Source organism: Phoenix dactylifera, unplaced genomic scaffold (assembly GCF_009389715.1).
Source record: "Phoenix dactylifera cultivar Barhee BC4 unplaced genomic scaffold, palm_55x_up_171113_PBpolish2nd_filt_p 001271F, whole genome shotgun sequence".
Taxonomy (NCBI): domain Eukaryota; kingdom Viridiplantae; phylum Streptophyta; class Magnoliopsida; order Arecales; family Arecaceae; genus Phoenix; species Phoenix dactylifera.
In genome coordinates, this window is record NW_024068604.1 from 60901 (window position 1) to 77391 (window position 16491).

At 37.4% G+C, this 16491-nt stretch overlaps 2 protein-coding genes across 2 annotated transcripts; one reads left to right on the top strand and one right to left on the bottom strand.

Moving 5' to 3' along the window:
- The first annotated feature begins 1247 nt into the window (after window positions 1-1247).
- On the top strand, window positions 1248-5448 carry LOC103720990 (phosphoribulokinase, chloroplastic-like). Its single transcript, XM_008810994.4, has 5 exons — window positions 1248-1957; window positions 3358-3442; window positions 3531-3615; window positions 4010-4254; window positions 4953-5448. The coding sequence occupies exons 1-5, from the start codon at window positions 1395-1397 to the stop codon at window positions 5202-5204; spliced, it is 1230 nt and encodes a 409-aa protein (XP_008809216.1). The 5' UTR covers window positions 1248-1394; the 3' UTR covers window positions 5205-5448.
- An 854-nt stretch (window positions 5449-6302) lies between these two features.
- Window positions 6303-14979, bottom strand: LOC120103789 (plastidal glycolate/glycerate translocator 1, chloroplastic-like). Its single transcript, XM_039121908.1, is given in 9 exon segments — window positions 6303-7202; window positions 9547-9676; window positions 9845-10022; window positions 10196-10305; window positions 11752-11867; window positions 11962-12086; window positions 12088-12224; window positions 14227-14542; window positions 14625-14979. Coding segments are annotated over 9 exon segments (1563 nt in total). The 5' UTR covers window positions 14925-14979; the 3' UTR covers window positions 6303-7051.
- Window positions 14980-16491: the final 1512 nt, after the last annotated feature.

Consider the following 16491-nt stretch of genomic DNA (forward strand, 5'->3'; position numbering starts at 1 on the left):
TTGGTATCACCTGAGGCAATGGAGTTCAAGTTTCTTTCATCTGTTTCCAGGAAAGTTATGCTATGACTGTAAGTATCTGAAATCTTTTCCATATATTATTTGTTGCATGCACTTGAAGTGCGTCTGCAGATGTTTCTAAATGCAACTAGAATTTGAATGGGATGCTGCTTGCCTGCACTTTCTAAATGTCTGCTTCACCTTAAAATTTAAGAAATCAGCTGTCTGAATTCTTTCTAAATTATCAGTGCCACAATTCATTTATTACATCCATACTATCTCCAATTATCCGCTTAAATACAAATTCTAACAGCTAAATCATGGCTTGCATTTGTAATAATGCGATGTGTAGTGTAGCATGTCTCCTAACCCACTTACTATCATCTGCAGTTTTATGAATCATTTATGATATCAGGTTTATAGACGGGCCCTCAGTGTAGAATGTTTCGATCATCAACCTCCAAAGTTTTTGTCTGTTAACAAGAGACAAAAGAAGTAACATTTCTACCTGTATCAAACATTCTTCTGGCGGGGTGGGGGCCCAGTGAGGGCTGCTATGCGAGGGTGGGCTTGTCCCTTCCTCCCTCCTTCCTCTTTTTTAAAGGAAAAAAAAAAAAAGACTTATCATTTCTGGTGGCCGGGCCTTGGGTACAGGATATGGAGATAGGGCTTGGGCCGGTCTAATCTTTTGCATGGCATTCACGAGGTGAACGGAAAATGTATAGTTTCGACATTTGAGCTACTAGAAGAACTGGAAGGAGACTAAAACTGTCATGCAGGCATATTCCTACAGATCAGAATCTGTGAGCATGATGGTGACTTGGGAGATGCCTGTAGCCCCAAGGATTGCAGCAAAATATTCTAAGATGGTACAGTTCTCCCTCTGCAGCTCTTGATCTGAATATCTATCGCCTTGGTTCATGGACCCTGTTCACCTCACTTCCCCACCCTTCATTCCCTCATCTCCAACCAACCATCCTTCTATCGCCACGTGGCAGACCATATCTAGGCTAGTGAAACAGCCGCCAAGCTCGCTCCATGCTACAACAAACAAGAATAATCATGCTACAATTGCATTAAGCAAAAAAAAAAAAGCAATTATCCAAATCAGTAGGTTTCAGTCACTAAACAAAAACATTTACAGCGAGGCAGAGAAAAATCCGAGGCCACAATGACGGCTTCTTGAGAATAGAGTACGGAGCAGATAATTCGGTAGGAAACAAACTTTCAGCTACTCAAAATGGCCCTCGAAAACATCAAAAATAAGGGAAGGCACACCACAACTCCCTTCCCTCATCTTCGTGCCCTCTTCTTCCAACTAGATTTCCCTCTCCACCTCTTCTTTCCTTCCCCTGGAGGAAAGCAGAGCCACAGACCTCAGCTGCCACCCTTGAAAGATGGCAGTTTGCGCAGCGAGCACCACCCCTTCCCTTCGCTCCCCCTGCTGCGCGTCCAACCCAACGAAGACTTACTTCGGATTCAGCCAGAGGCAGCAGGTCATCTTCTACACCGGGGGGAGGAGAAGCAGCGGGAGGGGAGGAAAGAATAATTCACAGGCCTTCTATTGCTCTGCCGAGGCTCAGACGGTGGTGATCGGACTGGCAGCAGACTCGGGGTGTGGGAAGAGCACCTTCATGAGGAGGATGACCAGTGTGTTCGGAGGGGCAGCAGAACCACCCAGGGGAGGGAACCCAGACTCCAACACTTTGATCAGCGACACCACCACAGTGATATGTTTGGATGACTACCACTCCTTGGACAGGACTGGGAGGAAGGAGAAGGGAGTGACAGCTTTGGACCCCAGGGCCAACAACTTCGACCTCATGTATGAGCAGGTGAAGGCCCTCAAGGAAGGGGTGCCTGTGGAGAAGCCTATCTACAACCATGTCACCGGTCTGCTTGACCCCCCCGAGCTCATCCAGCCTCCCAAGATCCTCGTCATTGAAGGACTGCATCCAATGTGAGTTTCCCCGGGTTTTATATGACGACTCCTCTTTCGTTCCCTTAGTAAATGTGGTTTCCTTGGTTCTTTTTAAGTTTTCTGAACTTAATCATCCCTCTTCGTTTGCCTTTATCGCTTTGTTGGGCGAAAATTGTCCAAGAACTCTGGCCGGCGATTATTTGTAGTAAATTTCCATGCAGTTTAGAACTTGAACTTGTGATATTTCCTAATTAATTATTTATATTTTCTTTTCCTTCATGCATGCAGGCATGCGCACTAGTCTCTGACTGTAATTCATGACCATACTAGTCTGTTACGTTAATCGTGTTTATCTTAATTGATTTAACTAACTGCAGGAGTATTCGAAATCTGATCTATATATTATTCTTTCAAGTTATGGTGATTGATGTTCGTCCCCTGCTTTAAAGCATTACATATTTCCTCTGCTTGTATGATCATGTGTTGTCGGTTGGGTGGCCATTCGCGATTCGTGTTCCATTTTTATGCGGAGATTTTTCTTTTTTCTTATTCTTGATTTAGTCTCTGCAACGTTTCTTATCTTTGATAGGATGACCATTAGATAGATGATTCATGCTATGTCATGATGTGAAGGTGCTTTTGTGTTATTTTTATGCTTGAACATGATGAACGTTTTAGCTCTGATCTGTCTTAATTCCACCTGCAAATGATTCAGACTGATATTCTATAAAATATTTCTTGAAATATATTTGATAGACAACTTGACGAGAATGCTTATAATTCTATTTTATGTTCTTCTGATATCTAGATATATAATTCTGTTATTTTTTGAGCTCAAGACGATCATCGCAGACTAGTAAGCAAGCAACCTGTGTATGATGAGTAATAAGTGCCTATTGGGCATAGTTGCTTCACATAGATGCTTCCTAAAAACTAGTTGATGCTGATGTTCAATGAAGGGTGCACAGGAATGCGACTCTCGTGCACTCTTCATTGAAGTGCTAGATATTTTTGCAGACATTTATAGTATTATCTCAAGACTGAAATATGTTCACAGAAAATGTCTGATACTGCAGCAGCATGTCCCCAATTTTTTAGATCCTACAAGTTGCCTTCCTTATAGCATAACCATCCAAAGGGGATGATTTTTTCTTATTTAACATGTAAAAAGAAAGTGGAATACCCGGTATGCACATACAAAAAGTTCGGGCCAACAATTGCTGGTTTGGCAACTCCATAATCAACCAACTCCGCATGTTTGGCAACAAATCTTGTGAGTCGCACCAGTTCCCTCTCGCCACAGACAAGATTGTTCATACTCTTGGTGATAAGATAAACAATTGTTTCTGAATCTTGGGGCAAAGCTATCTGCTTTTGGGAAGCTGTTTCACCTAGTATGAAACTTGACTACAATTCTTGATTTCTTCCTCAATCTTCAGGTATGATCCTCGTGTGAGGGATCTCTTGGACTTCAGCATCTATTTGGACATCAGCAATGAGGTCAAGTTTGCATGGAAAATCCAGGTCAGTGACTGGAGCCCTAACTGATTTCACTACATATTGTAGATATAGCTTGCATGTCCTTGAATCAGATTAATTTTGTGAATTGCAGAGAGATATGGCTGAACGCGGGCATAGTCTTGAAAGCATTAAAGCTAGCATTGAGTCTCGAAAACCTGACTTTGATGCCTACATTGGTACTTTTCATAGACAGCCCAATCTCTATTTCTCCAATTGCTAGTGCCAAGTGCTCTTGCTTGCTTAGAGAAACCGAACTAGTTGTCATTATTGATATATTTGGAGCAATTTGATGTTAATGTGTCACCACCAAGGCAAGGTTTGAATCCTCATCGTTAGTGATTTGTGATATATGCTGCAAATAGAACCTCACAAACGAAGAGTGACCTTTGCTATTTGGATCACCTGTAAACTAAATGAGGCATAGTCAAGACTGTAAAACTTGATGGCTTACTGCCATTTTCTGTGTGATGATCATAAGATAATACGTATAGATATGACTCTTGTTTATATTTATGAGCATATTTTCTTTCTGGCACAGTCCTTACATCACTAAATTGTCACCCTTTGCAGACCCACAGAAGCAATATGCTGATGCTGTGATTGATGTTTTGCCAACCCAATTGATTCCTGATGACAATGAAGGGAAAGTGTTGCGGGTTCGCTTGATTATGAAAGAAGGGTCGAAGTATTTCAGCCCAGTTTACCTCTTTGATGAAGGCTCCACCATCTCTTGGATACCCTGTGGGAGGAAACTGACTTGCTCATACCCCGGAATCAAATTCTTCTATGGCCCAGATGCCTACTTCTCCCATGAGGTAACTCTTGAGTCATGAGAGCTAGAATCCATCCCCCAACCACACACACACAAACACACACACACACAAATCACCATACAAATGTCTGATTTGTTTCAATTAACTTGCGAACCAATCAGAAAGTCACAAAAATGATGATTGCAAAACCAAATGAAACAGGAGAAATGGATCCATTTTAATATGATTAAAGGTTGTGAAAAGCCTGCGCTGATGGCACATATAACTCTTAATAAAAATACATGGCAAAAACAAAATCTTAAAGTTGATTCAAATAGATAAAGAGGAAAGATTTCAAGTTTATGGTCTGTTTATTAGCAATTCTGAAATTGGAGTGCTGAGGAGGTTTTTTGTCTTGGGAATCAAGCCAAGTATCAAGCCCTCCAATAAATTTAAATATTATTAGATGGAAAGCCTCCATAACTTCATGACACAGCTCCATTTCCATTTTTTGCAGCATTTTTATTAATATGAATGATAGCTCCCAAAATTGGGGCAAATAAATGTAAAATAAATGGTGAAATAGTTTCTACTATAGAAATTCGACGTCAAGAACTAATCTGCAAGCTGGGCCATATAGTAACTAGTGTATAAAACTCTAATACACAACCAACTCACATGAATCAACACAGAGCTGGTTGGATGGTGGGATTCACAGTTTCTACAGTTGATCAACCTCGTTTTGGATTTGGTTTCCATAGGTTTCTGTGTTGGAGATGGATGGGCAGTTTGACAAATTAGATGAGCTCATATATGTGGAGAGCCATCTTAGCAACATCTCAACCAAGTTCTATGGGGAGGTGACGCAACAGATGTTGAAGCATGCCGACTTCCCAGGCAGCAACAATGGGACTGGTCTCTTCCAAACTATCATCGGTTTGAAAATAAGAGATCTGTACGAACAGATCATCACAGAGAAGGCAGCTGCTCCTGCAGAAGCAGCAAAAGTTTAATAGTCCATATTTGCATAGTCAAATTCAAATTTTCTTCTCATATTTGACCTCCTAAAATGACATAACCAGTATGTTTATCTCATGCAATTTATATAGTATCTGTAACAAAGAAGCAGGAGAGAAAGTAATGTGGCAAATCCCCGTCTGATTGTAAGCATTGGGGTTTATCCAAATCCCCACTCCCTGAGTGAATTCTGATCTCAATCACGATTTCCTTAGAAATCAAATGCATTTTTCGATGGAAGAACTGTGTGAGGTTCCACTTGGCCATGCTGATGGTTATTTTATAATTTTTTTTAAATGGTTGTATGATTAAAACAGTGTCTTTTCTTTCCAACCACTTATCTGAAAGGATTTAGAAAAGCTTGCAGCGACAAAAAAGACAACCTTTAATGAGAGTGGCTGCTGTACAAGAATTTATTAAAATAGCCTACTAGGAAGAAGGCTTGATGGTTATGGTTGTCCTTTCTTTTAACCATGTTGCACACCTCACAGAAATATTAAGTGATAAATACTTTAATAAGAGCCAAAGCCACAGCCTACAATAATTTTATTTTGCAATAGTAATGAGGGTTCTTTTTCTCAATCTTTCTGACTTGCCCCTATAGAACCAAGGACAAAAGATTTAAAAAAACAGTCATTTATATAGAGTTAAGATTTGTTCCATATATTGCCTGTGAAAGGAGGAAAAAAATCCATTTCAAGCAGATTCATCTGGGGAAAATCAGAAATACTTTAATCCTGTGTATACAATATTGTGCATGTAATGTCCCCATCAAGTCACAGAAAATAAGAGAAAAAAAAAATTTGTGGATGGAACTTCACCTTCAAGATAGAGATTATTCTTCTCTCCCTCTTTCTTGTCTCTTTTTGTTCCATCTGCTTCCCTCGTTCTTCTCTTTTATTCAGTTCTTTCTCCCACCAAGCAGATTTAGTGTCTGAAGTGACAGGGCAAAATGATCATTAAATATTACAAGAAGAATCTTTTTGAAGCCGTCTTTGGATGATTAGGCAGGATTTTTACACTATAGATAGGAAATTAGCCTGACGTGACCTGAAGAGTAACTCATGATTAAATGCTCTCCATTCTATCTGTAATGGCTCTAATGCCAGCAACAATTGGGTGGTTGCAAGACTGAGAGAAGGATGTGCATACTTCATGGGATCGAAGCAAGAGACTGGCAAGAATGGTGCGTCGCGTCTAGGTTGGCACCTTTCCTGCAACGGTATTAGCCTTGGCACAAGAGAGAGCATTTCGGTAAACGGATACCAAGACTGGAGAGAACGACCAGGGAAACAAATGGAAGTCTAAGATAATATGGACAAAAAATAAAAGAAAAGGCAGGAAAGAGTATTTAAACTGTTAAACATGTAATTCCTGTTCTCTCACCTAAGTAATTTCTTTTCTTTTTCCTCTTCCCTCTCTACATAAAAGTTCGGAAAACCACGAGGTGAATCCATCAGAAACACATGAGAAAACAATCTCTCTTACCTTGCTTTTTCCGGCAGCTTCTCCTTGGTCTTTGCCAAACTTTGCTTTGCCTTCGGATGAGAGACATGCTTCATTGCTTAAGTACATACATACATACATACATACATATATTTGACATTTGAGTTATAGCCCTTTTTTTTAGATTTTCTTTTTTTTAGTTTCATGAGTGTCCATAGGCATATAGCACCTTCCCCTTCCAAACTTCATGCTTTCAAGGACATGCAAAAAGAATTTTCACTTGCATAGTGAAATATCTTTTGTGCAGTCAATGATTCCTCCATTAGAGTCTCTCACACCCCAAACGAATAGTTTGGGAATTTACAGCCAAACCACTTATATAAGCAACATAAAGAGATTACTTAACTATCAAAAGTAAGCTTTGCCTCACAACAGGGATGGAGCAGAGCAAGGAGCCAAATATTCCAGTCAGTCCATAAGCAATGGCGCAGAATGGAAGAGCCTCAGGTTCCTTTGCTGACAACGCTGCTGTTCCCAATCCATGAGCACTGACAGGAAAGAACATACGCAGCAATCATTTAGTCCCATGAACAAGAGAATCGAAAAAATTATAACAATTCCCATTAAAGGTTATTGCATCAAACATTCAAGCTGTCTACATATTTGTCGCTATGCAAGGTTGATAAAAGTATTTAGTTTATTTCAAAGAACTAGCCTCCCAGGTTGCACATTGTTTATAAAATTTCATTACCCCCTTTTTTTTGAGAAAATGGTAGGCATTCCATTAAAGACTTAACTGAAAGTGTAAGACGGTACACATCGAAAGAGTGACGTTAAGGTTGGAGAACCTTAACCTCAGAAGAGCAAACTAAACATATATCCAGGAAATCTTGCAAGGATAAGACACCATTAAACTTGACTGTAATTATTACTAAAATCAACAACAACTATTGTTCAAGTCCGCCAGCTCCAATTTGATGCCCCATGAAGTTACGTTTGGTTGTTACAAAAATGGGTAGACCATCCCTCGGAAATCCATTCCAAAAATTGTCGGGAATGATTAGTTCGATTCCTATGTTTGGATAAGTCCAGATAAATCACTAGGAAATGAAATAGACCTGATAGCATATAATATAATTTATACTTATTAATATATAATTACTAATATTCATCTAATAGCATTATTTCATAATAATATTCTTAATTGAACAAAAAATATTATTAATAATATAATATCACTAATATTGTAATATTAGTGATAATATATTAGTAATGCTAATAATAAATATAATATATTAATGAAATAATGTAATATATTATATACAATAATATATATTTTATGTAAACTATATATATACACTAAATTATTTGATATTTTAATATTATTAATATAGTAACATCGAAACTAATGTTCCAACAATATTTTAATCTTCTAAAGTAATTATATGGTCAATTTTAATATAATATGATATCACAATATTAGTAATTATTAATATTAGTAATATTATAATAAACTACCTTTTGTTCTTTAAGGGTGCATTTTGGTGTTTTGCAAAATCAAGACATTTCATGATTTTACTTTTTTTTTTCTTTTGAAATTACAAGCTATGGTTTTTTAATATCATGTGTTTTACTGTGCATTGTAAACTTATAAAAATCCTTAAATCACAAAACTGAAAATTTATACTCGAAAAGAATTTTCCAAATTCACATTTTCAACCCTTATCATCTTAGGTTATCCATCTTTCGAACCTCCTCAACTTTCAGACCTCCAAAAAAATTCAAATTTACAAATGATGGAAATTATGATTTTGATAATAAAAACCTCCAAATGCAGCATACTTCTTTTTTATTTTTATTATCGAATATAGAACAACCAGAAACCATTTATAAATGGTCAAGTCATCTTCTTAATAGCATAGCCCATAATTCATTTTTTCTGCAAATGCTGGATCCTCAATCTTCAAGGTTTCTGTTCTACAAACAATGTACTATAAATGGATCTAGAACAAGTGGCTTCGCCATTCATGATGATTACTGCAAGGTAACTAAAACATTTTTCATAAACCCCCTAAAAAACCACATCTTTGATTTTCCCGCAGAAAGATAACGTACATTATTAACTCTTATTTTCTTCAAGAAAAGCATCAAACCTTTTAGAGGAAATCCTCATAAAGGAATCATCCTGAAATATGTAAAATCCATAAAAGGAAACCTGCAGATGATAACAGATGATAACATAGGACTCAATCTTCCTCAAGAAACAACTTATTCTGTCTAAAAGGAAGTCCTTGAGAAATGAATTACCCTAAATTAGAGATGCAGTGAGGAAACTTCACATTGCTCGGAGCACTATAAATCCAATAAATTCATGAGAAAAGAAATAGAGAAATCCTCTGGAAGATAAGTAACTACACTTTTTTTATTCCTCCATTCTATTCAAGAAAAACAGCATAAGCTTAGGCAGGTCTAAGTAACTAAATAACCATCTACACAACTCCAAGATTTTTGCAGATAGCATATTAGATTAATGGCTTTCATGTGATTAAATTCATTTGTCTTACTAGAGAACAGTAGTTGACCACTCAAATATCTGAAATCCCATTATGTAACAGAAACATGTTTTATGACATCTGGCTCTTAAATCATGAAATCTAGATTTATCGACTAAAAATGATTCAGTTGAAACTAAAATTTATTTATAAAGATTTTAGCAATTGCAATTTCATACGCTAGTCTTTTGCTCTAACTTGTTAAAGAATTGTTGATAGCAAATGTGAAGATTTTTTCCCTGAGATATTTGAGTTCCTTTTGTAGAGTAAAAAGTATAAATTGGCAAAACTATGAAAGAGTTGTAGATCACGCAATTTCAGAAGAAGAGAATGGAAATACCTAGAAGCTGTTGCTATTCCTCTGGCTATAGGATCATGCAGCTGAAGTTTATCCATCACAGCTTGCACAAAATTTGCTCCAACAAGACCAGTGACAACAACCGCAGCTGCAGTAAGTGATGAATTTGCACCTACAACCGCATAAAAAGAAGGAAATCAGAGAAATAGAAAAACAAATAGCAAGACCTGCAACCAAGTAGAATACAATAATGAAATTATTCCATTCACCATTGAAGAAAGCATGTTGCTGGGTATTTATCAAAAAATTCAAGCTTTATGCAATGAGTCTCAGACATTACCTTCAAACAAGGATACTATGCTGAGAGCTAAAGCCACAGTAATACATCTTGGTAAGATTGATATGGTAAAAGTTGATTCTAATCCAACAGCACGTCCTATGATGGCAGTTGAATACAAAGAGAAAGTAGTTGCTATAATCACTGATGAGAAAATCTCAGCTGCATGCCTCTTCACAAGCTAGAAGGCGAAAGAAATAACATAAACTGTTGTCATATATTGGCATATGATGTGGGAAAAGATAACAGAAGAAAACATTCTTGAGTTATGTTTGTAACTTAAACCAATATATAATGAAAACTTACAGCAAAAATTGACTTGCAAAAGTATAATCTCGGAATCAAAGAGGTTACCTTTCTCTGTTTGAACATTGAAAAAGCAAATGAAATAATGACAGATCCCAGAAAACCCATGAGAATATCACCAGCCCCAGGATTTGATGACACTTTGGTTAGGTAGTCAGCTGTAGAAATATATAATTAATCAGCACACACATAGTGAGCAAGTCATAAAATCAATTGATCTTTTGTGCTGGTTGTAAAGGAGAAAAAAATTTGACTGTGTAGTGGCTACACATGTATGCTATACTTTAGGAAAAGTGTGGGCAACTGAAGTCATGGTCCACTTCTCTTATTTGAATTCAAGTCGGAGTGTATTAGAATCCTTGGTATGTTTTGGATATACGTCCTCTCTTTCAGAATCCCTTGGTGTTTCTTTTATATCTTATGCCAGAATATGGAGAAGCTAAAACTTGTTCACTTCCTAGTGCCCTCTTTCCAAATGTGATACAATGCTAATGAACTCAATCATAAGACAACAACATTATGGCAGATGAATAAGTTTTCATTCATCTACAAGAAGAGAAAAGCCTATTCATCTCACATGATGTAAAATGTCTATGCCAACAGGACTTGGTAATCACCCCTCTCCTAATAGGCAGAGGTCCTGGGTTCAAAACAGTATGGCAGCTATTCCACCATATTTCGACAGAGAGAGGGGAGGGGGGAGGGAGGTTGTTCCACAATTGGACTTGGAATTCAATTTGGAAGATAGGGGGGCAAAAAAACTTAATGTCAAAGCAGAAGATGACTTTGTTTAACAAATGTATGACAAAGTGCACAGCCAATAAATAGGTCAGCATGTATTATATTAAGCTAGGCAGGTTCCTCGTCGGTATCTGGATAACTTATTAGTGCCTTTAAAAGGGCATATATACTGATAAGCATATCATCAGAGATGTTAACAGTAGTTCGGACTGCTGTATTTGATATTTTGATTGGCATGTCAATTGACACTTATTTACAATATAATATTCTCAGATATGTTAACATTTATCAAACTGTCATACCATATTCCTTTTGAACTTGTAATATAGCTCCAGACCCAATCATTGACTATTTAGAAGCCAATTCATTCTATAAATATCACAACCAATCCAGAGGCATCATAATAATTAGAAAATCTCATAATTTTGAGAAACACAGGAAATTAGACCAAGTTACATGATTCTTCAACAAGAAAAACTGGAATTTGTACGTGACATCCTAATATCCATGCATGTGCATCCGTACATATGCTTGTGCTTTCATATGTACTTATGTACGTAGGTATATCTGCTTGTTTGCATGCATGTAAGTATTAAAACATCAACTCCCTGATGTTTTGCGAGCCGACTGCCAATAACATACCTCATATGATACAAAGTTTGTGTGCATTAGAATAGTCCCTAATTCATTGTGGCAATGGATGCAAGATCATCCAAAGGACCTTACTGTAAGTGTTGAAATGGAAGATGGCTAAAGTAGAAGATAAAAGTCATTTAATGCATCTCCCACATGCTTCAGTAAAATGTCACATGAATTTCGATACAATAAGGTAAGGCAATCTCAAATAGAAGTAAGTTATTAACCTAGAACAGCATCCATTCCAGACCGTGAGAAATACCCATATGCCAGTGCTGCCAAGTCTGCAGCAAATGCACAGCAGATAATTGGATGGAATACCTTCTTGACATTAGATGGCAACCTGAACAAACGAACAACAATAACTAAATAATTGCCCAAAATGTTATTAGTGCAACATATACTTTATGATCTAACAAGTATATGAAGCATATTACCCAGAACCAAGCATGTACCCCAAAACTGTAGCAGCAAGAAGGAATGGAAGGCATGTTCTCGCACTTGTACCAAGTGCTATTGGGCTTACAAGTGCAAGAATAAATGTTGAAATATAAATTGCAGTCCCAAGCCCAAAGTTCAACAGATGTAAATGGAGAAGGTTTTGTCATGGGTTCTGCAGGTATCATTTCTGTCTTCACAATTTTTCTTACAGTTATGGCTGTGTACCCAGCAACACAAAGCGAAGCCAACCAGCCACCAACTGGAGAAGAAAAAGGAAACTGGTCTGTTATTCAGAAAGAGATCCCAACAAGCCACTACAGATTATATTTGCCAACTGAAAATTTTTGTTAAAAGTTCCTATGAGACAATATATCTACAATTCACTGATATTGTTAGAAGTTAATGACATTCACAGTAGAAGAGAAAGTAAAGATACAGGAAGAAAAGGCTGGAAAAGTTGTGTACACTCTCTGTGTTATGTGTTGTAGATGTTATATTTGATTTTACCTTTTCATGCTGCTCTATCCTCATACTGGTCCAGGCTTGAAAAGATATCATATTAGCCCTTACTGTGTGTAAATATCATAAGCATATACATATGTCTTTTGCCTTTTTTCTCTCTCCAACCAGATGTTGTCCATCCATATCTACATTCTGCATATAATTAGGTACATATCTTCTGCATACAGAGATTACAGATGAATCTAGACATTGTATGACAACAACATTATCTAAGTGCAAGTCTTGCATGCATATTGTCTGCATGCCTTCAAGTTAAATCAACATTAACACCAACACTCCCCTAGTTATACTATACCAGAACTCAGATGCTTGCAACCAGGGACCATCATGATGCTCTGGATACCATTCATGTGACATACGCTCCTCTATTTACTATTTATGCAGAGTCTAATCATTCTTGTGGCAAGCTTCTAGTGGATGATTATTCATCTTGCCTTTGAGAGAAGAGTGTTAGAGATAACTAGTACAATAGCCCCTAATATATATATATATATATATATATATATATATATATATATATATATAGAGAGAGAGAGAGAGAGAGAGAGAGAGAGAGAGAGAGAGAGAGAGATCCACTCAAATCCGGTCAAGTCTAGATTGGACGATGGAGGTCCCACATCAATGATCTAAGCCATTAAATATGATATACTACCTCTACATTGTTTACATACCAAAAATCATGTGATTTGGAGGTGCTTAGCCTGTGCATCAAGTGGTCCAAAATGAATAGTCTAAATAACACTAAATTATATATTTTTTATCACTTGATGCTTAGGCTAGAGATCTCCAAATTATATGACTTTTAGTATATAAGCAGTTTAAAGATAGTAAATCACATCCAACAACTTGGACCATCGATATGGGACCTCCATTGTCCAACATAGGCCTATCTGGATCTGAGTGGAGATCGATTCGAGTGTAGCCAAGTCCAACTTGATATACACACATAGAGCACAACACAACATATAATGTTAACCATGTTGTTTTTCGAAGCATCCTTCATTTTTTTTTTCATGATTTTCATATACTATGTTAAAAGAGTTCATATAAACACTGCCCTTTTTTTGGTGACATGCCCATTCATGCGTGAATAATCAAAGAATATATATAGGTTGTGGCATTTAAACTAAAGCCACTAGCCACTAGCCACAGCGCGCACTGTGGCCTTTTCAAAAAGTCACAGCAATCGCAAGCTGTGGCTTTGGGCTACCAAAAGCCTAAAATAAATGGAATCGCTGCGAACCGAATTGCATTCCCCGGTAAGATGTTAAGCTTTTGTTTCAACAATTCTTCTCTAAGCATCTAGATTAAGGCACTCTTTGCATTTTGCAACATATTGCCATCCTAATTTATTATTAGATTTCATCTTCCAAGGTTATGATATTGATTTGTTACAATATACAACTTGTGTAACTATGGTGACAAGTTATAAACACAGGAAAGAGAGCATCCTAAACAGGCCATACAAGTAAGAATCCTAACAAAATAAAGATGATTATTTCAACATCTTGTTAATGCATGAAAGCAAGTTTGATGGGACACAAGCATTAGAAGAAAAAGTTCTAATAAGATATGGCAAAGGATGCAGTGCACTTATATGGAGCCATATTGAAGCGAAAATAACTAGTATAAAATCCCAATAATCTCTACAATTATTGAAGATCATGATATAGCAGTACCATTTTATGTAAAACAAACTAGTTGTACTACGAGCATAACTGACGAATAGAATCACGAACCTAGGATAAAGCAAATCTTAAGCCCCGAAGCCGCCGGGATATCCCTCACGGCAAGAGGCAATACCACCAGCGACGGGACGTAAAACAGCGGAAGCCACCTCTGGATGAACAAAGTCGCCGGGTCAAAGAAACCCATCAAGCCCATCGCGGCAGACGGAGCAACATAATCCAAGACCATCAGCACCGAGAACACGCAGAACATCCCGAAAAGAGCGCTCGGGAATTTTATAGCGGCGGCAGCAAAAGCCTGCTTGAGAAACTTATCGGCCCCAAGAATTATCCCGAGCGACGCCGCCAAGTGCAAGATCCCAAGAACCTGGCGAACAATATCCATATCCCAGATATGAATCAGAATTTGATATCCGGCATCCACACAGCATAGAACGGAAGGCACTCACATTGGGAAATCCGACTGCGGTTCCCCCGCCATCGGCGCCGGCGGATCTCGGGGGAATCAGGCCCTTGGATTTTGCGCCATCATCATCACACGCGACAAGAAATCGGAAGCGCGCCGCCGGGATTGCTGGGCCTCCCGGCGGCGGCCGAGATGAAGGAGGTCTGAGACGGGAGGAGAAGGGTTTGTGCGAAGAGGCTTTTGGGAATCTTTGCAGCAAAATTGAGGGTTTTTTCAGGGATAATTTGGAGTTGCGGGAACGTGAGAATGGTGTGGGGGCAAGTACTAAGGAGGCGGTGGCCATGGAAGGGAACCGTTGGAAGTCCAGGGCTCAGCAACGTTGCCCTTTGGGATGGGGGTTGGGTTTTAAATTGTGCGGCATGTGGACAGAAATACGAGGACTGGATTTTTTCGCTTTCGCCCGCGGGATCAGGAATCCATCGATTTTTGGGTTATTTTTCGATGCACGCTAAAAAAAATAAAAATTCATAGGAGATTTATTTTAATTTTTTAAAAAACTTTTGATAAAATTAAAATAATTTTTTATTTTTATCAAATATTTTTATTTTATTTAAAAATATTTTTAAAAAATAAGAAATTACTTTATGTTCCATCAAAAAAATCTGCCAAATAAAACTTTAGTTTTTCGATGGTAAAATACAAAAAATGCCACAGATCAAATTTGAATTGATTAAAAAAAATTAAATCCAAATATACTTCAATTTTATCAAAGACTGAATTCGGTTTGATCATTAGTTTTATCAGCACATCAAATTCTTAGGATCAAATTGAATTAATATTAGTTCTAGCAAGATTATAAACAATATATAAAAATTGATTCACCAATTATATTGTAAATATATATAACGTATAGTACGTTAGATATTATAAAAATAATATTGTATATAAGATTTGATTGATAAATATATATGATTATAATCAGAAATAAGTATTATTGAGTAACTGCATGAGGAGGAGGTGATCGTGAGGCTTTATATTGCGACAGAGGAGCCTTACGTAAGCCTTACGGTCCATTGCCTAAGATTCACAAACTCAAGCGTGAGCTGGGCTGAGATGAGCAACAACTTTGATCCAAGAAAAAAAGAAGATTTGGCATCAACACAAGAACTTTACGTCAAGTACAAAACAAGAAATCACATCATCATGAGATTGGATGGTCAACGAACTCATTGCGAAAACATCAATAGAAAGTCCCAATGTTAATTAGCATATGTATGTACTCCTATTCTCTTAGTGGAGCAGATAATAACAACTAAAAGCCAAGATGAGTTTATATCCTGGTACACATCTCACGCATGCCAAAGGAATTGCGAATACCTGAGAGTTCAATCTACCAACAAATTGTAAGAAAATATAAAATATATAAATAAATCTACCTCATCCTATAAACTTAAGTTTTTGGGACAAATGATGATTTCAACGTATTATCAGAGCAGAGGTCCTGAATTCGAACCCTGTCTCCACAATCTTTAACCCCATTATTAAAAAAATTTCGCATGTTGGGGACAAGTGATGATTTCAAAACAAATTACACTTTAGCTTGAAACTTAGGCAACTTTTGATAGAACAAATATCAAAAGATAAATGCTTGCAGCTTCTTCAGTCATGCAACATTCGACATATGCTGATCACAAGCCTGCTCTACTGCTTTAGCAGTGGTGACAGACTCATGAGATGAAAGATGGGAGGCCGAAGCAACAGCAACCGCCGCCCTACATGATCTCACCTGAGGATAAGATAGCATAAAGAATAGCAATTATGATATCCATATCTCAGTCATTTAGCTATCCATCTAAATTTGATATCAGAGATCATAATGATGTTATTGGTTCCTGCAAAAGGTTGGCACT